Below are 19753 nucleotides of genomic sequence, written 5' to 3' on the forward strand. Positions count from 1 at the left end.
AACAGATAAATAAGCCTATGATGATCAAGTAATAGGAAAACTGCTTTCAATGATGCGGGCATGGTGCTCTAAGCTTACAGGTGATCTTGGGGGGACCAGGAAATACTTCCTGAACTGAGTGGAACTGGTGGGCATTATTGTGGCTACAGAATAAAGTTGCTAAGGACTGAACAGCAGCCAAGTGTGGCTGAGTGTAGGCCATGTGTCATGGAGTGACGACGTAGGGCAGGAGCGGGGTTATACCAGGTCTCGTCCTGTATTTTGTTGGGAAAGAGTGCTGTTTGGTACTAAGGAGAACCTGTTGAGTGGACCTGACAGTGAGATGGCAGACGTCACGGGATGCTGAGGTGAAAGCAAGCCCCCACTTAGGAGATGGCTTGTTGTATTAGTTCAGAGGAGAAGAGATGAAGGTCTGACCAAGGCACTGGCATTGGGCACAAAGGACACGTGTGGTTCATTCAGGTGGTTTTTGTTTGTTTGTTTGTTTTTAAAGAAGTAGTGGTGTAGGTAAGTTGTGTTGAAATGTGAGAGTGGGCAGTCAGCATTACCTGCATTTTTGGTTTGGATGACTATTTGGCATTTAGAGCAGTTAATTGAAAATCGTATATAGAAAGAGGAAAGAACTTGACTCCTTTTGAGTCTTCTTTTTTTTTTTTTTTTTTTTTGAGGAAAAACAAGTTTGTCTTTGAACTTCCTAAATCTGACTGGCTTATGAGACATTTTGGTTAAGATCTAGTAGCAATTGACATGGATGTTCTAGAAGTTGAGAGATGTGGCTCAGCATGGAAAGATTAAGGGATCTTTAGCATTTGGAAATTTGGAATCCAGTGTTTCCTATAGTAGTTCTACCTGAGCTAATTTAAATGGTACATAAACACCCAGTAGGTTTTAGTAGTAATCTAATGTGTGTGGAAAAACTTGTATATCAAACCTGTGCTGTCACAGACATTATTGTGTAGGTCACGTAAACTCTGTGAAAGGGAAATACTAGTGAAAATACTTACAATGAATGGAAATGGCAAAAACTGGTGCCACTGTGCAAACAATGAAAGTTCAGAAAGTGCTGTTTGAGCCATGGGCGTGGTGGATAAGGTCACTCAAAGAGAGAGTAAGAGGAGAAGACAAGAGAGTTGACGTTTGGGTGGCGGGAATGGAGAAGAAGAGCCCATGAAGGAGTCTGAGGAAGAGCAGCCAGACGGATAGGAGAACCAGAAGATGGTCTTTGGAGTCCATGTGAAGAGTTCTCAGGAGGAGGAAGTGGTCCGCAGTGTCAAGTAAGTTGTAAGCCGAAAAGTGCTCTTTGGATTTAACAATTAAGGTAGACTGGAGTCATCTAAAAATGGATTTTAAAAATTCATCTCCAATGTTTGTTAATAATAGCTAGCATTTATTGTGTTTCTTAACATGCCTGGTATCGGGAAAGCACTTCACGTGTATTAGCCAATTAGTCAGGAAGACAGTATTTGTTATTCACACTTGGTGTGTGAAGAAGCTGAAGCACAGAAAAGTTAAGTAACTTGCCCAAGATCACACACCCGGCCAATGGGAGCACCAGGGTTCCAGTCCACTCAGTCTGGCCCCAGAATTCATGCTCTTAGCCATTCTGCCACATTGACTTTCTAGTTAACAAAATGGGATATCAGAAGCCTACACCAGCATTGTAATCGCAGTGCAGTTGTTGCTGTGTGTGTGTCATCACCACGAGATCGGCTGGGCTCTGGTGATTAGCAGCAGCGTGTCAGAATGGCTTGAGTCTGCCCATTGTACTGTAATGTACACCATGGTGGAGACTGTGGGTTCTGACAGTGCTTGTCTCTTTCTGTATTCATCCTAAAAACAATGTGAACTTAAAAGTATATGTTCTGAGGCTAATGTATTCCGTATTATGTGCCTTATTTGGGGTACTGAGGTGTCTTTATTTTTTCCAGCTATTATGTAAAAACTCTGGAAGTGTTGTTCATGCAGAACAGGTAAACTTCTCAGGTGTTACAGGTGACCATTTTATTTGTAGATAGTCATTCATGACCTTATTCAGAGCAGTTTCCTTCAAATAGTAGAAATGGAACCAAATTGGAGGAACCCAGAAGTGAGTGAAAATGGAGGACTCAGTAGAAAAAAGAACATTTCTTGGGTAGGTTGAAGACTAGGAGGCGATGGTAAAGAAGACAGCTATAATGATTGCTGGTGTGGTCAGAGAGGATTTAAAACGGCTCAGACAGTTGACCCTGGTGTGAGAAGTGGCCCCGGGAAAGAGGAGCCTGGTGAAGTAGGCAGTAGCACCAGAGAAGGCATCATCAGCATAGGCCTTAATATGGCTGGTATGGTGGACTTGGAAGAGGGAAGACTGATTGCCAGTGCTTTTGATAAGGAAAAGTAGCTGTGGTGAATTACTGTGTGTGGAAGAAGAGATCGTGAAGCCAGAGCACTGGAGTTGAATCTTCCCTCATTTGGTGACCTTGAGCAAATTACTTAATGGTACTGAAGTGTTGTGAGTCTACTGTGAAAAGTGACTGTGAGGACTAGTGAGAAGTTGCCTTTAATATAAAGTACTTGGTACAGTGTGTGACGTGTAGTGTGTATAGTTACTGAGTAAGCTTGCTCTTCACTTTTGATATTGTGAGGTTTTCACAAATCATACTGAACATACTGCTTGATTGAAAAAAATATGTGTGTGGAGTGGATGGTCTGTTTAAAGATAAACTTGACCTAACAACAGTAGAGTTCAAAGAGACAGGGGAGGGTATGATGATGGTGTTGGTGATGGAAAGAAGAGAATGTGATTACTTGTCAAGAACCAGAAGTAATGCAATGCTGAGTTTTCAGTGATACTGTAGCTCTAATCTGAAATATTCTCATTATTGAACTTTCTTTAGGGGGAAAACAGCCTAAAACTTCACACTAGTTTTCCTCTTCCTCCACTGAAATACATATTAAAAATGTCTTTTGCTGAAGTGAAGTAGGGGCACTGGCTGTGCTTGTAGTAGTTGAGAGAGTAGTAAGCAGGGATTCTTAGGATGGTAGGTCTGGATGCGTCCATGAGAGCAGAGTGTTACAGTGAACCACTCCAACTTTGCCCTCTGCCCAAGAAGAGATTTACTGAGAGATGAATAGGAGCTAGGGACATATGAGCAGCTGACAGGAAGTCGTTTCCCAGGAGAGTCAGGATGGTTGAGAATATAGCAGTTTGTATGTTGTGAATGGTTTATTTTAGGGTATGGTATACTGTAGTGTGTAGGGAAGTACACAGTAGGAGAAAGTCATTTCTACATTCAGCAAACACTTTTTAAAGGTGTAGTTTGCTAGGCACATACAGAGTAAGATGCCCTTCTACCTAAGGGAGACATGTATATCATGAGTTCAGAGTAGAGCTGGTGAATATGTGATCCTAAAGAAAAGAGAAGTAGAAAAGAAGATTAAGCTGTTTAGAAAAAGAACAGTGGATTAGGAATGAGACCTCAGTGTTCTGATTGGAGCTATTTCCCTAGGATACAGGCCCCAGATATTTTTCTGATATACCATAGGGAAAACTGCTGCTGCCCATGCTGCCTTAGGCGATGGTTGATCCGAGTGTGTGTTGTCTCCTTAGGACTGTACACCATGGATGATTTTGCTGAGGGAGACTTCACTTTGGCAGATGATACCTTGTTGGAAGGTTGCCCTTGTGAGGATGACTGTATCTGTACCCCTGACTTTACCACTGATGATTATGTCCGAGTGACTGAGCTCTACTATAATGGAGTGGTAAGTAGGCTTGTTGGAAGCTTTGTGTCCCAAAGGCTTTCTACTTGAGAGGGGCTTTTGTGGCATATGAGTATGTGCAGGAAGGTGCACATGCTTCTGAGGAGGTGATTTCAGAAGGGAAGGGAAGTAGAGAGTGGAGGTAAGAAGTAGTTATTTTGACTGGAGATTAACCAAGCTCCTGAGGAGAAGCTGTAGGACACTCCGCAAATCCCATGAGAATGCCCACAGGAGTGGAGAAACCACAGGTCATACATACTTTCACATTTTACCAGATAAAAATCAGAATGAATTTTCTTCTTTTAGGGTATGCAATATAAAGATTATGCCCAAAGTGAGAAAAATTTAGGTGAGTATGTTAACACTTTCATGCTAATTTATTGAAGACTGTAAAGGGGAATCTGGCTATTCAGTCATAGCAACATAACAACTTATGATGTGTTTTTAGTTTGATTTGGTGATACAGGCCTGTAATCCCAGCACTTGGGAAGGAGGCTGAGGCAGAGGGATTGGAAGTTCAGGGCCAGCTTTGATCAACATGCTCAGACTCTTGTCTCAGATTAGAAACTGTAATCTTTTTGTGAAGCTAGAATTCAACTGTTACTTAAATATTCTTAATAATAATAGATTGTTTTATTTTTTCCTTTAGTTTTTCCCTTTTTATACCTATTTTACTTTTTCCCTATTAATGGCATTGATTCACTTGTAAATACTAATTTTAAACTTTTTTAATTTTAATTAAGAATATGACATCTGCAATATATGGTGTAGTAAGCCACTTTCTATTCTGCAAGATTACTGTGACACCATTAAGCTATATATCTTCTGGCCACTTCTTTTTCAACATCAACACAGTTCTATAATATCAAGATTGCATCCCTGTGTGGAAGCCACGTAAGTTACTATGGAATAATAATTTTAAGAACTGTGATAGCACATTATACAGTATGAAGAAATCAAGGAAAATGGGAAGCCTGTGCCTCTTTCTTGAATGCTGTTTAATTTTTTGTTTGTTTAGTTGGATAGAAAAAGTAAAGACTTGGGATTTGAATATAAATGAATAATTATTACATTTTAATGAATTACCTGAATAGAATAGATTGTAAACTTGAAGCTGAGTAGAAAAATTAATAAGCTTATTTATAAATACCAGTGTTACAGGAGAGAGGAAAAGATACAGTATCTGGTTTGTTTAGTGAACACCTGATGTATTGTTACCTAGAGTAAAGAAAAAGAACTTTCCGCCGGGCGGTGGTGGTGCACGCCTGTAATCCCAGCACTCGGGAGGCAGAGGCAGGCGAATCTCTGTGAGTTCAAGACCAGCCTGGTCTACAGAGCTAGTCCAGGACAGGCTCCAAAGCTACAGAGAAACCCTGTCTCGAAAAACCAAAAAAAAAAAAAAAAAAAAAAGAACTTTCCACATAGTTTAAATAGAACTATAAATATAAAGTTCATATAAATGTAACATTCAGTAAATAAGTACATTTGGGATCCTAATCTTAAAAAAAAATTGTCTTTAAGCCGTTCTCGTGCCGCTGAGATAAGTTTGAAGAAATTACAACATCTTGAGTTGATGGAAGACATTGTGGATTTGGCAAAGAAAGTTGCAGTAAGTGGTAGAATGTGGTTTCCATTCATTAGAATGTAAATAAATAGGAGCTGCTGATGATTCAGTGGGTAAGAGTGCTTGCTGTGTGGATCCTAGCCCCCAGTGTAGAAAACATGGCCCTGTAACCTCTGCACTGTGGTGAGGGGGTGGAGACGAGGCTCACTGGAGTTTGCTGGCCACCAGCTACTTCCAGATTCAGTGAGAGACTGTTTCAAAGGTGGGAAGTGAGAGAGCAGCATCTGGTGTCCTCTGGCCTGCAGATATGCACGCATGCATAGGTGTGTGCACCACCACACACACAAGCTCATGTATCAGACATCCACGCACTGTACTGGGTCTTCCCCCCCCACACATACGAAAGGAAAAAAAGGTGAGCAAACAAACACAAGGATGTAAATGCATGATGTTTGTTCTACATTTTGAGTTTATAGCAGTTAGCAAGACAGTGCTTTATTTTTTGTGTCCATGGACATGCTCAGTATTGAAAACAATAAAGCTGATAGACTGGATCCATGTGCCCTAGTGGGTATCAGGATTGCATCTTGCTAAGGAATAGAAGATGGAACTCATTATAAATGACTGTGAGCCCTGGTATATGAAGCCTCTGTCATGGGCTCTGAAACTAATGGTGATCTTTTGAAATGAGTACCATGTCAACAGATAATTTGTATTGGAGAGACTGTCAGGGAAGACTTGAGGTGGCATTCTGTACTATGTTGTGGATCTTCCATATGATTCTTTCCTTCTTGCAGTTTTTGGTACTGTTCTAGTTGAAACTTACATTTGGAAAAGGTGTTTTCTGCTAAAATCAGTTGTAATAACATACAACTGATTAACATACCTTTATTAAAAGTTTAGGTGTAATGAACTTCAAAAATCTGTACATTTTATGTTATATATTATATAATTTTTTTGGAGACAGGGTTTCTCTGTGTAACCGCCCTTGCTGTCCTGGAACTCACTCTGTAGACCAGGCTGGCCTCAAACACACAGAGATTCACCTGTCTCTGCCCCTGAGTGCTGGGATTAAAGGTGTGTGTTACCACCGCCTGGCTTACAGTATAATTTTTAACTAGAATCTGTATGGAAGACTATTTCTGAATTACATTAGAATCTTAAAGGGACAAAAATGTCAGTGTTTATGGCAAGTACATTGCTATGTATGTAGAGTAGTGTAGTCAGACATCACAGTGATTTGGGTGCATTCTGAGGACTGAGTCATTAGCTAGATTCACTGTTGTATGAATCTTATAGATTGCATTTAACACTGAGCAAGATGATACTAGCCAACCTCTTGATGTAAACATGAAACAGGGTAAACACGGTTGTAGGAGGCTGCTGCTGCCAGTACAGTGTAGCACACTGGTCCACAGTAATCTCTCTTGATGAGTAGAGTGTGTACTCTAAAATAATTGTGAAAATTGTACTGCAGAAAATGCTCAACCTAGTAACATGACTGTCCATCATTGCCAAGTACTGCATGGTGTACTTGTACAACTGAGAGCTCAGGAAGTTTTACTCAAGCATGAGCACAGACTTGTGATCAATGCACAGGGAAATCACAGTTGCTGTCATGTAGTGTAGGTGATAGGTTTTCAGGTTGTTACAGTCTTAGGGGACTTTGGTCCTATCTGTGCTTCCTTGTTAATTCAGATGCCACCGTGTAGCTCATGACCTTCCCTAAAATGTAGGGTTTTGTTTTGTTTTATTAGAAATTCAGTTCCGAGGGTGGGAAGATGGCACTGGGTAAAGTGCTTGTCATACAAATGTGAGGATTGAAGTGTAGCACTAACGTAAATAAATGCTGGGACAGTGTGGTGGCCAGCTTGTGCTCTTAGCTCCTCAGAGGGCAGGGACTGGGTCACCAGAGCAAGCTGGCTAGCTAGGTGAGTGAAATAGAGAGCTCTGGGTTCAAGTAGGGCCCTTCCTTCCCTGTGTAAGGTGGAGAGATGCCAAAGAAGATACACAGCGTCAACATTGGCCCCCACATGCACACATGTGCACACATACATGTGTGCACAACACACACTTCAGCCCCCAAAGAACTCAATTACAATTGACAGATTAAAGAAAAAAATGTGTGGTTTTGTTCTTCTTTATTTTGCAGAATGATTCATTCCTTATTGAAGGTTTATTAAGAATTGGTTATAAAATAGAAAATGTAAGTGTTAAAAATGAGACCCCAGCACACCCATTACAGGTGAATGATAGTCATTCTTGTTGCATGTTTCCCAAATAATGTCTGTATATATCCAGCCTTTTACATGTAGTATTTGGTAATATCAGTTTCTGCCTATTCATATTTTATAGATTTGCCTCTTTTTCCTTTTAAGCCTTTCACAAGTTACTCATTAAGTCCTTGGTATGAGTATTTTGTTTTTTCAATAATTGCTAGGTAACATTTGGGTGCAAAGATAAGTCTATTTGTAATGTTATTGGGACAGGAATGTCTATATAGTTCCTTCAAGCCTAATACCAACATTGGCAATTCAGCTATTTAATTTCTGAAGTTATTTTAGATTCTTAAAAAAGTAACATTCTTGTGAACTCCTGATGAGTACCATTGCACTGATGGTCCATTTGCCCAGCCATATGCTTATGTCAGTGTTTGCTGCAGATCATGTGGCCCAGTTCTGAGCCCTCTTCTGTGCCTTGAGACTTTGTGCTCAGAATAGGTCCCCAGTTGACATGTGACCCGGGAATCCTCCTCTGCCTTTGTGCTACTGCATTTTCCTGCTACCTCAGCAGCCCAGGGTTGTAGACCTCAGTATCCATGTCTGTAACCATTGCAGAAACATTCTTGATCTGCGAGAGTAGCCTAAGGGAGTCCACGTGACTGTTCCTAACTTATATATTGAAGTCCAGCTGTTCTCCATTGCATGACAGAGTAATGAAAATACATGTACGAGATGTTTATTAATAATCTGAAATACTGTAGAAGGTAAATTCATAATGCTACATACATTTGAATTAATAGCCATATTCCCTTCTTCATTCCTCTTTTGAAACAGAAAATCTTGGCAATGGAAGAAGCTTTAAATTGGATAAAATATACAGGTGATGTAGCAATTCTACCTAAATTAGGATCAGTTGACAGTTGCTGGCCCATGTTAAGTATTTTCTTTACTGAATGTAAGTATAAGTGCTTTAAATGTTGAGTCTGGTTTAAGGAATGTTGTTTGGGAAGATGGAATGTGTACATAGATGATACTTGATTTATCTTAGGAATAGTTAAACACGTTTTTCTTCTGGTATAATGCTCAAATAAGAGAATTTTAACATTGCAATTGGTTTATTCTCTTATTCTTGTCTCACTGGTTTTGTGCATTATGCTCTTAAAGCTACTACTCCATGGATGCCATGTTATTATATATAATACTTGAAAGAAGGAACCCACAGCTGGGGTTCTCTTGTATTGTCATTCATCAGGGAGAGTACAGATTCTAACATGATTTTCATTTTCCTGGTGCATCCACTCTTCTTAATGTAAGATGGAACTGCCTTAAGTACTTTTACTTTTAAAGGTATTTTACTGTAAGCATTTGAATATTAGCAGTGTTTTTATGATATAGTTAACTGTCTGAAGACAGGAAACACGATGAGCAGAAACTTGTTATCTTCACTGAGAAGAGTGCGTACTTGTCGGCGGGGTTAGATGCTCTAAGTCGAATTGTTAGGACACTGGGCTGTGTGACATCCAGATGTTTAGGGTTTTGTTCTCATTGCAGCTTTGAGGACTTGTAGTAACAGGGAAGGAGCCAAGCAGCTGCTTATCATATATTGGGCACCAGTGTGGGCTCATTACTGATCCTCTCTGGTGTCTGCAAGGTGCTATAGTTGTTCTTGTTTTCAGTAGTAAAGTCAGAATTGGAGGTGGAGGATCAGTGGTTCTCAACCCATAGGTTGCAACCCCTTTGGGGGTCAAACAACTCTTTCTCAAGGTCGTCTAGGACCATCTGCATATCAGATATTTACATTATGATTCATAACAGTAGCAAAAATTACAGTTATGGAGTAGCAACAAAAATAATTTCATGGTTGGGGTCACCACAACATGAGAAGGTGTATTATGGGGTCACAACAGTAGGAAGGTTGAGAACCACTGGGTTAGGTGACTCTCCTCAGTCTAATGAGTACTGGAATGTAGACGAGAACTCACTCATGTTCTCTGAAATCAGAACAGTCCCCCCCCCCCCAAAAAAAAACCAAAAAAACAAAAAAACCTCAACTCTGCCTCTTAATACTCTGTTTGGTGACCATCCCAGATCTTGCTTGAATCTTAAATGTTTAAGTATTTCTTTAATTTTGAAAATTAATGATTGGCCAGATAGAAGCTTAACTAATTTTGGTGCAGTAAATTTTTAAATTAGATTCTTAAAATCCTTTTTATATCATAGCTTAAAGTGCAGAAAATGAGGCTTGATTAACCTCTGGACACAAAGTTGGTTTATCTATTGCATTTTTATTAGTTTACTAAGTTTTTTATTAGAATAATAGGTCAAATAATTTCACACTAACATTTTTTGTGAAGTCAAATATTAAATAAAGCCTTTTAAATACTTCATATGTTACAGTAAGTACATTTCAGAAAATAGTTTTTCAGGTTTTTGTTTTTACACATTTTTATTGAACATGCTCTCTGGCACATTGAAAGTACTTGATACTGTTTGTTAAATTGGCTTTAGTAATTATGAGCCCTAATCACAGTATATTATAAAAGAAGGAAGGGTATTACTCCACTAAGAATATAATAATAAAAATTTAATTGCTAGAAATAAATACAGATTTATTCACAAAAGCAGTGAGTAGTTTTCTGTTATGTTTTTATCATATTGATTGGTTGAGGATAAATGTGTATCTTCATTGCTGTATCACTGAGCTACATCGCCAGCCCAATATTTTATTCTTTAACTATTTAATATATATGTAAGATTACAAAAACATACAAACTATTTAAAATGTTTAATAATAAAATGAACACAATAGACTTACCTATTTAGCGCAAGAATTAGAGTATCATCACTATCAATTTAGAACTAATATTCTCTTTCACTTTCTCCCGATAAAAATCTCAGATAAGTACCATATTACTAAAGTCGTAACTGAAAATTGCAACTTGCTTGAGGAGTTTAGAAGGAACAGTTGTGTGCAGTGTGTGAAGGTAAGGACACTTACCTTAAATATAGTTGAAGAATTGTCTGTTAAAACTTTATATAGGCATGAGTAGTAAAACTAGAGAGAGTAAAACAATGAACTGCTGTAAAGTAACGTGCAGAAGGAAAAATGTTAAGGAATCTTGATCTAGAATAGAAGAAATAGTATCTTGATACAGTGAAGAAATACGATTTTCTTTGGTAATATCACTTATTGAGATGTAAACCATGTGTCACAATTCACTCAGAGGAAGTACTGGTTCCTAACTCAATTTTAAAGAAAATATTTAGGAGACGTTTAATGTTCTATAGAATTTTATAATGAAAGCCATTGGTAATAATTTTCATTAATTAAAAAATATATGAGTATCTAGGTTGGGGATTTAGCTCAGTGGTAGAGCGCTTGCAAGGCTCTGGGTTCGATCCTCAGCTCAAAAAAAAAAAAAATGAGTATCTAAAGAAAAAAAAATTGGCTATACATGTAGCCTCTTATATATATTCTTGTTAACATGTGATGTTATTCTTAGCAGTTAGTCACTATTACCTGTGAGTGAGTGATATATATATCAATCGAGATACCAAGGATTATTGGATTATACTACACTTGCTAATAACCCAAAGCTACAGTTTTACCATTCATCTTATTTTTAGACCACTATACCTTATGGATAAATTTTATTTGAAAGTGTGCCTCCTATAAAATACTATACACAACAGAAAATTGTTTTATTAATTATTTATATTATGTTGGTTTTAGCTTCAGGTTCAGTGAGAGACCCTGTCTCAAGGGAATAAGGTGGAAAGACATAGAGGAGGGCACCATGAATTTACACTCCTCCACATGTACACACACACACATGCACACACACACACGCACACGCACACGCGCGCACACACACACATGCGCAGTAACAATACACGAACTTGTCCTTTCTAGATTCCTTCCTCTGACCTTTCCATGCTTGTACAAGGGCATGTCTGTGCATACACTTCCCAATATATAGACACAAATGCATACACCGCACACAAGATGACAGACACATGCTCTTCTCCTCTCCAGACTCCTTGTAATACCCAGCACAATGTAATGCTATGTATGTTAGTTGTACGATATTTTAGGGGATAATGACAGGAAAAAGTACGAGTTCAGTGCATATTTCCCCAGGTATTTTTTATCTGTGCAGGATTGTATCTGCAGATTTAGAAACCGTGGGTATAGTTTCAATAATAATGAATATATCAAAATAATAGAGATTGCATTCTCATTTTCTATGTAAATAACCCATGGCACCCTTAATAGCAAGGATATTGAATATCCTTGAGTAATATTGAATAATAGTGAGAAGACCCACTTCTCCTGGGGGTAGGGTTCTTTTTCTTGATTGTCTTTGGAGGTAACTGATGAGTCTTCTCTCACTTCGGTTTCTCAGCAAGGAGAGCTAATGAAAATGAGAGGAAATGAAGAGTTTTCCAAACAAAGATTTGATATAGCTGTTATTTTTTACACCAGAGCCATTGAATATAGGTAAGAACAAAGTAGAACAGCAGAACTCTTCTATGTGGTAGATCAGTTGGAGTGTTAGGAGAAGTAGCAGAGATGAACTGTAGACTGTCTCCCATGTGCTATGCAGAGTAGGTTTCTCCTCTGCAGGTGTTAGTAGCGGTGCTGACACCTGACTGCATGAACTAGCAGGTGTCTCAGGCACCTCAGGACAGTCCACTGTTTTCCATAGACTGACTGGAGTCATGTCTGTTTTCATTCTGTATCATCTGCTCCTGCTACTTAAGATGTTACCATGTAGGAAGCTTTGCTTTCTTGGGGGAACTTTTTGTTTGTTTTTTGTTTTCTTCAAGACAGGCTTTCCCTGCATAACCTTGGTTGTCCTGGAGCTCACTCTGGACCCAGTTGGCCTTGAACTCAAAGAGATCTGCCTGCTTCTGCCTCCTGAGTGCTGAGATTAAAGGCGTGGACCACCACTGCCTGGCTCTTGGGGAACTTTTAAAGAAAATAGTTGTAGTTGTTGAGAGGGTAGATGTATTCACCATCTACATACGTTACTCAGATGCTGGATCGTTATGGCTTTCCTCCTGGTATATCTTACTCTGTCATTACTGCTCATCTGAGCTGGGCCACCTTATATTTTAGCACATTTTAGGGGTGTTCTGTAGACTGCCCCTTTTCTTACTCTGTTCTTCACAGGGATTGAGGGAATCCAGTTGCATGTCATACCTAAAGGCTTCAGAATCAGACAATGAAAATTAACAAAATTTGAAAATATCTACTTATTATTATTACTGTTGAATTTTACAAGTTTCTTTTGTCTGAGTAAAGTCACAGTCCTGACTTAGATAAGTCATCTTGTCTTTCATAGTTACATACTTTGTAGTTGGCTGGCTTTTTAATAATGGGTGTTATTACCCACTTCTCACAATAGTCCTGTGGGGTAGATATATTAGTAATTATCTTCATTTCTTTTGAACAAGGTACTGAGAAAGTAAAATACCTGAATTTCAGTCAGTTAAGATTCTAAATCCTATATTCTTTCTGCTCTGCTACATAGTTGTAAAATTTAAGAAGTTTTTTTTTTTTTTGGTCTTAGGTTTTTAATATGGCTTTTGTTTGTTTCAGACATAATGTGTCTTACTGACTAAATGTTACTTCTTTTTAAGACCTGAAAACCATCTCCTTTATGGTAACCGAGCTCTCTGTTTTCTTCGTATGGGACAGTTTAGGTAAGTCGGTTAAAGTGACCTAATTACTGAATTACTATGTCCAGTACCTATTTTAGGGAAACATTTATCTGTCTTGCAGGTATGCAAGACAACCCCTTTGTCTTTGTCTGAAATAGTTAAGTGGGTAAAAGAAGAGGTTTCATGTGTAATGATTGCAGCCGAGTGCAAGCATTTGTCACACATGATTTTAAGTACTTGACATTAATTCTCAGTCTCACAGCACCTTAGTAGGTGTGTTGTGTCATTCTCCACATTTTGCTCGTGGACAGTGCCTACAGCTAGTGAGTGGTGATGCTGAGATCCAGACACAGATCTGCTGACAACTTCTGCATTTTTGTACTTCTATGATATATTCCGTCCTTTTGCTCTATCTAATCTGCATAGTACTTTTTTGCTGTTTGTTTGCCTCCTTATATAAAATTAAGTAAATCTTTTCATAAGTGAAAGAATGCATAGAAATTTAATGGTATTAATGGAATAGAACCATAATTAATAGAGTTCCTTATATTGAGTTTGAAATTTGCTTTTATTTATGTGTTGAGAAAGACTGAAAAAAAGGTACTCTACTGTGATTTGATTGTCCTTCATTTAAAAAATTTTAGTATATGAATTATAAGTGTTAATATTAAACAATATATATTGTTGTATTCAATCATACCCTGTCTTATTGTAAGCGGGTGGGTCCAAAAATACATCCATACAGAGGAAAATATTCAAAACTCATTGAACTAGGAAACCAAGTTAGAGCCTGGGACCCTCAGAACAAGGCTGTGTGGCCAAGGTCGTACATAGATACTAGTTATACTTCATTTTTGCCTTTGACTTTCTGTTACTTAAAATAAAAAAGGGAAACTTGAAAAGTAATGAAATTCTCATTATTCATAAAGAAACATTTATAGCAATTGTTTGGTTGAAAGTGGTTTCCTCATTTTTAACCTAGAAATTATTACGTGGATCACTAGTAATGTTAACTAAGTGATAGAGAAAAATTCCAAAAACAATGATAGGAAAAACTCTGAAAAATACAGTTTGGAGTTTCACAAATAAGTTTTGTTATGAAGTCATGAAAACTGAGAAATCCTATGCCAGTTGTTCTTAGTGAAAACACTTCCCCGGGGATGTGGGAGAATGGGAGTGGGGGAAGGTGTAGTATCTTCCAAGTATGTAGCATTTAAAAAAGTAACATTTATTGTGTTTCTCTTTTATTATAAACAGAACACATTCTCATGGTAGAAAATTTGGAAAATACAAGAGTTTAAAAAGAAGAAAATAAGTATCACCAGTAATCCAACCACCTTGGAGAATACCGCTGTATTAACGTTATGCAGCTTTTAGATGGCTTAAGCCGTGGATAATCCGAGGCTATCTAGACTAGAGGAATGGATGGGCTTGACACAGTCTTCCATCAATACTACTGTTCTCAACTGGTTCTGACAAGAAATGAGCTACAAATGTCTAGGTTATTGTTTCTGGCTAGGTCCAGAGTTAACAGATAATCTGTTTGAAGGTGAATTTGTAAATGCTTCAAGATCAGATAAATAGGTTTTTGACTTGGTTAGCCTCTTGTCAAAATTGAGGTATCTAACCGAAATCTTGCCAGGCAGAGGGTCATCTACTCTCCAGCTCTGAGAGCTGAGAGGCAAACCAGGATGATTCTGTTCTTAGGAGTATTTGAAAGATAGACACAAGAGGAAGATTTTCCTAAAGCCCTGCCGCAACGGGAGGTGGAAGTAGAATCATAACCTCTAGACTGTGAGGTGGAGGCTGAGATAGAGCAGGGACCTGATCGGGCACCCTGTGGATGGTCTAGCTTGTAATTGAACACATCTGGATTCACTGCAGGCAGGTTAGTGGACTTGAGGGTCACTGGTTTCTATCAGGCAGTTACCAGCATGTATCTGATGCTCCTTTAACATAGAGAACTATGTGCTACACTGGTTTTGCTGATGCCTCTTACCTTCTCACACATTGCTTATCTGATTTTGCTCAATAATATAGAGGTGAGGTTTTCAGGGTCTGTACCTCCTGAGTAGATGATGATACATAGGAATGTGCTGCCACTGGTGGAGCTGTGCCTGGAGACAAGAGTACTCTTGCTCTGAGAAGAACTGCTTTAGCTGGATTACCGAGGTTGTGATGTTGTGAAATTCTCATATCAAGTGGATGCCTTCTAGACTTGTCATGGGAATCTGGCCAAGCAGCTGCAGGGACAGCTGGAGATAAAGGCTCTACCCAGTGACCCTGGGAGACAGCGTAGTCCCTAGTTCTCAAGGCCAGACTTTCTATTTGTTATTAAAAAGCAGACGTCAAACTATAAAAGAACTGAAATGGAAAAAGACCAAGGCTTGAATGAATGCTAAAATGCATAAGTGATTCTGAAATACTTTAATCCTAAAATATTAGAAAATGAAAACATTCAATTTAAAAAAAAGTAACTTTGGCAAGATTATTCTCTAAAAAGGTAAAACTACATACATTGACTCTTGACAGGCTCTGTCCTGAGTACTTTATGCATATTTATTCCTAAAAACCTTCACAACTATGGGGGTAGTTGCTGCTGTCTCTTTCAGATGAGAAAATGGGTACAATGAGGCCCGTCCAGAGTGTCCAGGATGCTTAGGTCGGTGTGGTGCAGACAGAACCTGAGTCCAGTCTCCCTGGATGTGGTCTCAACATCAGTCATTTTGGGAAGGTGATAATAGAATACAGCGGAAATGTGAACGCTGGAGAATCTCTAAAACAAGTGATCCAAATAATCACACATTCATGAGGACCTGCTTATCCTTACGTAACATGCAGATTAAAAACTACAAGTTTCTCTTTCATACCCATCAGATTGGCAAAAACTTAAAACCTTCGTAATATCAAGTATTTGAGAGGATATGGAACAAAGGAAACTTTGATACTCAGCTGGAGAAAGTGTTAATTGGTACAGTCACTGTGGAGAGCAATCTGACAAGGTGAAGATGTGCATACTCTGCAGTCCACGTCTAGGGTCATCCCTTCCCAGCCGTCAGATGTATGCCCAAGAAGACATGTGCAAGCCTTCACGTAGCATTGTTTGTGCGAATAGACATGGAAACAACGTAAATGTCCATCAAGAGTGGCATGGATAAATGGATTGTGGTATATTCATACAAAGACATTTTTAAATAGCACTTAAAAGGAGTGCAATGTTGAGTGTCAAGCAAGTTGCAGAATGATTTGTACAGTGTGATGCCATTTGTATACTGTTTAAAGACATGCAAAATAATGTGCATATTCATATTAATATGAAGTATGAATTTCAAGTGTTTATTCAATGTGGGCATGTATACCAAATGAGTGGCTATCTCTGGGGAGAGAAGGGGGGAAGGGTTTGGACATGGGAGAGGTGGTACAGTGGATGTCAGCTGTAACAAACCTGCAAAAAGAGCTGGAGTGAATATGGCAAAATGTTTATTTCTTGCTATGTTGGTACATGAGTGTTCTTCATGTTAATGTGTTCTCTGAATTGTGTATACTTGAAATCTTTGATAAGAAAGTAAAACAAGTATAATTTAAGCACGTAGAAGGGGAAAAAATACAGCAGTGAAACATCAAGGTCAAAATGAGATGATTTTGGAAGGAGAGAGACACCGAGATGTTATGGTTAGTGGTGCAAGGAAGAAGCCCAGAGGTGAAGGGGTGTGAGCTGGGAAGCAGATGCTCCACCCTTGAAGTGATGAAGGAATCTGTGGTGGTTATAATGTTGAAATAAACAGATTGTCACTCAGAGTGAGACCTTTGAGGAGACATAGGTGAGGCCAAGAGCCAGTATAAGCCCTCTGGGCTGGATGTTGTATGTGTGAAGTAAAGAGCAGGGGCATTGCGCCATTACTTTTCTTCAGGCTGCTGCTACTTCTTCTCCCTTGGAATCCTTGAGGCTTAGGAATGTGTTCCATGAATTCCAGGACTCCGGGATTGGATGAGATTTTATTTTATTCTGGTCTTCTAGAAGCACGCTTTACAATATGCAGTTTGTAACCGTAGGACAAATTAGAGTGATAATTGTGATTGATTCAGTTTCTGTGTAGGAAAAGGACTCAGACGTCTAATTTCGGTGGCCACAAAAAATTATGTAAAGTAGATTTTTGCCTATGCTGTCTCACTCATTTTGTGGAATTTCTATTTGGGAAATTTGACTCCTTCTTGAGGGTATAATGAACATTACTAAAGGGAAATGTATTTGGAGATGGGGGACATGTATCCCTGAATATTCTCATCTGCTTTAAAAAATCCTTAACCTTTTTATATTTCTTTACCTATCTTGTAATTATTCCTTCCCATCAGACCCCAACTATGATTTGTATAGCAGAGAAACTAAATCCTGTTGATTTGTTTTCTGAATTTCTGAGATCAGAGATATAGCAACTTAACCATGCTTCTGTGAGAATTACCCCCTCCCTTGAGTAAGTGAGGCAGAGAATGCACTTTTGTGAGGGGTCCACAGGTTTAGTTTTAGTGTGTGCTGTTTGCGTTATTCCTCATGGTTCTCTCTTAATCACATGGTCTGGTTTTGTTTAGAAGCACTGAATTTGCTCTTGACGAAAACATAATTGCCAGTTGTTTTTTTTGGGGGGGGAGCAGTGTGCTCCCTTTTAAAAAGATGTAACTTTATTTTATATGCACAAGTGTTTTACAGCGTTTATATATGCACCATATGCACATAGTGCCCATGGAGGCCAGAAGAGCGTGTCAGATCTCCTGGAACTGGAGTTGTAGACAGTTGTGAACTGCCCTGTGGATTCTGGGAACTGAAACCAGGCCCTCTGCAAGAACAGCCAGTGCCTTTAACTGCTGAGTTAACTCCATTAACTCCAGCCCCATTACCACTCCCCACCCCATTTTTAAAAAGAAGAAATAGGTGCACATGATAAAATTTTACGCTGGAAAGGATTCACTGGCAGCTCCTGTGTGCTCTTTCGTTTCCTGCTCTCTTCAGATCCTGTTTCTATCATACCTTGTGTCTGTAGACGTACATGCTTATGTCCATTTTATATATCCAAGTATAGGCAATTTGAGATGATTCAGTGAGACACCTTTTAAAAAACACGAGTGGGGAACATACTACACATGCTGTTGTATCATTTGCCTTTTCAAGATTGATTTATGTATTTTATGAATGAGTGCCCTGTCTGCATGTACAACTTCATGTCAGAAGAGGGCACCAGATCCCATTCTAGATAGTTGTGCACCACCATGTGGTTGCTGGGAATTGATCTCAGCACCTCTGGAAGAGCAGCCAGTGCTCTTAACCTCTGAGCCATCTCTGCAGCCCTAACTTGCTTTTTTTTTTTTTTTTTTTTTTTAAATGTTAAGTCTTAGAACTTGTATATCAGTGTGTATCAAGATCTTGTTCTTGTTTGTAGGCAACATTGAGTTGGCTGGATACGCAAGTGATTCATCAGGTTGTATTACTATATGGTTGAATTAGTCTATAGATTACTTATAATTACAAATTATTAGAATGTAGATTATTTTCACTAAAGCTAATTAAATGCAGGTTTTTAATGACTCCTTTTACTTATATTCAGTGTTCAGGTGCTAATGTCTCTGTAGGATAAATTCTTGATAAGCTTCTTTTGCTCTGTTAGATGAAGGAGCATGAAGAGGTTTAAACTTAGGAACTTTGATTTAAAACATTTTAATTCTGTTGGTCGTTGTTAGTTACTGTATTTAGCAGTAGATGAGTGAATTTTGTTTTGTACTTTAATAGTAACATTAAGCTACTTGGGGAATAGTTCATTGTTTCTTTTTTAATTTAGTACAACCTTGAAATTAAAGATTGATAATACAAGGGAAGGATCCTTGAAAGCTAGCAGAGTGCTTGTATACTTCACTGTGTACATACATGTGGTGGTTTGAGGAGGTCAGTCAATAGCATCTCCTTCTTTGCCCTGTCCAGAATCAATTAAGAGATGGGTGTGGAACATATGCTAATTGTGACCAAATACCACCTTCCTTACAATTGTAGACATTGGGACTGGGGGCCTTAAGTCTGATTATTAAATGGTTTATTACTGATTCACTCACAGTCACAGGCAGAACCAAGAAACCAGAGTCTGTGAACTTTAAACCTAGAAAAAAGGTAATCTGATGTTCTGTCTGTGCTAAGATCCCAGAGTAAAGGCTGGAGAGATGGCTCAGCAATTAAGACCACTGGCTATTCCTTCAAAGGATCTAGGTTCAATTCTCAGTGCCACATGGCTAACTCCAATTCCACACACAATTGTCTAACTCCAGTTCCAGGGGATCTGACACCTTCACATCAATGCACATAAAATAAATTATTAAAAAAGATCCCAGAGTAAATAAATAAAAAGAAAAACGATATTATATGTGAAGTATTAAATTGGGGTTTGCCTGTGAAAGTAAACATGCTTTTGTGGTAACTGTAATAAGTCGGAGCATCTGGACTAGGCAGTCCTCAGTAGTTAATAGCAGTTGACATCTCTGTCTTCCCATTGTCACAGGCCCCTGCTCACTTGGCTGCAGTGGT

At 38.7% G+C, this 19753-nt stretch overlaps 1 protein-coding gene across 11 annotated transcripts in view; it reads left to right on the plus strand.

The window, feature by feature from the left end:
- Ttc3 (tetratricopeptide repeat domain 3) overlaps positions 1-19753 on the plus strand; it is a 105119-nt gene that overhangs the window by 10131 nt on the left and 75235 nt on the right. For 5 of the 11 annotated variants that reach the window (XM_036203710.1, XM_036203706.1, XM_036203708.1 and 2 more), the window contains exons 2-10: positions 3587-3741; positions 4045-4087; positions 4482-4632; positions 5260-5347; positions 7455-7547; positions 8359-8479; positions 10423-10508; positions 11931-12025; positions 13171-13233. The exons of 2 other annotated variants lie outside the window; for them this stretch is intronic. In XM_036203710.1, coding sequence (XP_036059603.1) covers positions 3587-3741; positions 4045-4087; positions 4482-4632; positions 5260-5347; positions 7455-7547; positions 8359-8479; positions 10423-10508; positions 11931-12025; positions 13171-13233 — 895 coding nt within the window. The remainder of the gene's footprint in view (positions 1-3586; positions 3742-4044; positions 4088-4481; positions 4633-5259; positions 5348-7454; positions 7548-8358; positions 8480-10422; positions 10509-11930; positions 12026-13170; positions 13234-19753) is intronic. 4 more of the 11 variants (XM_036203712.1, XM_036203716.1, XM_036203709.1 and 1 more) reach the window with 2 other exon arrangements.

The sequence above is a fragment of the Onychomys torridus genome, chromosome 12 (genome assembly GCF_903995425.1).
Source record: "Onychomys torridus chromosome 12, mOncTor1.1, whole genome shotgun sequence".
Taxonomy (NCBI): domain Eukaryota; kingdom Metazoa; phylum Chordata; class Mammalia; order Rodentia; family Cricetidae; genus Onychomys; species Onychomys torridus.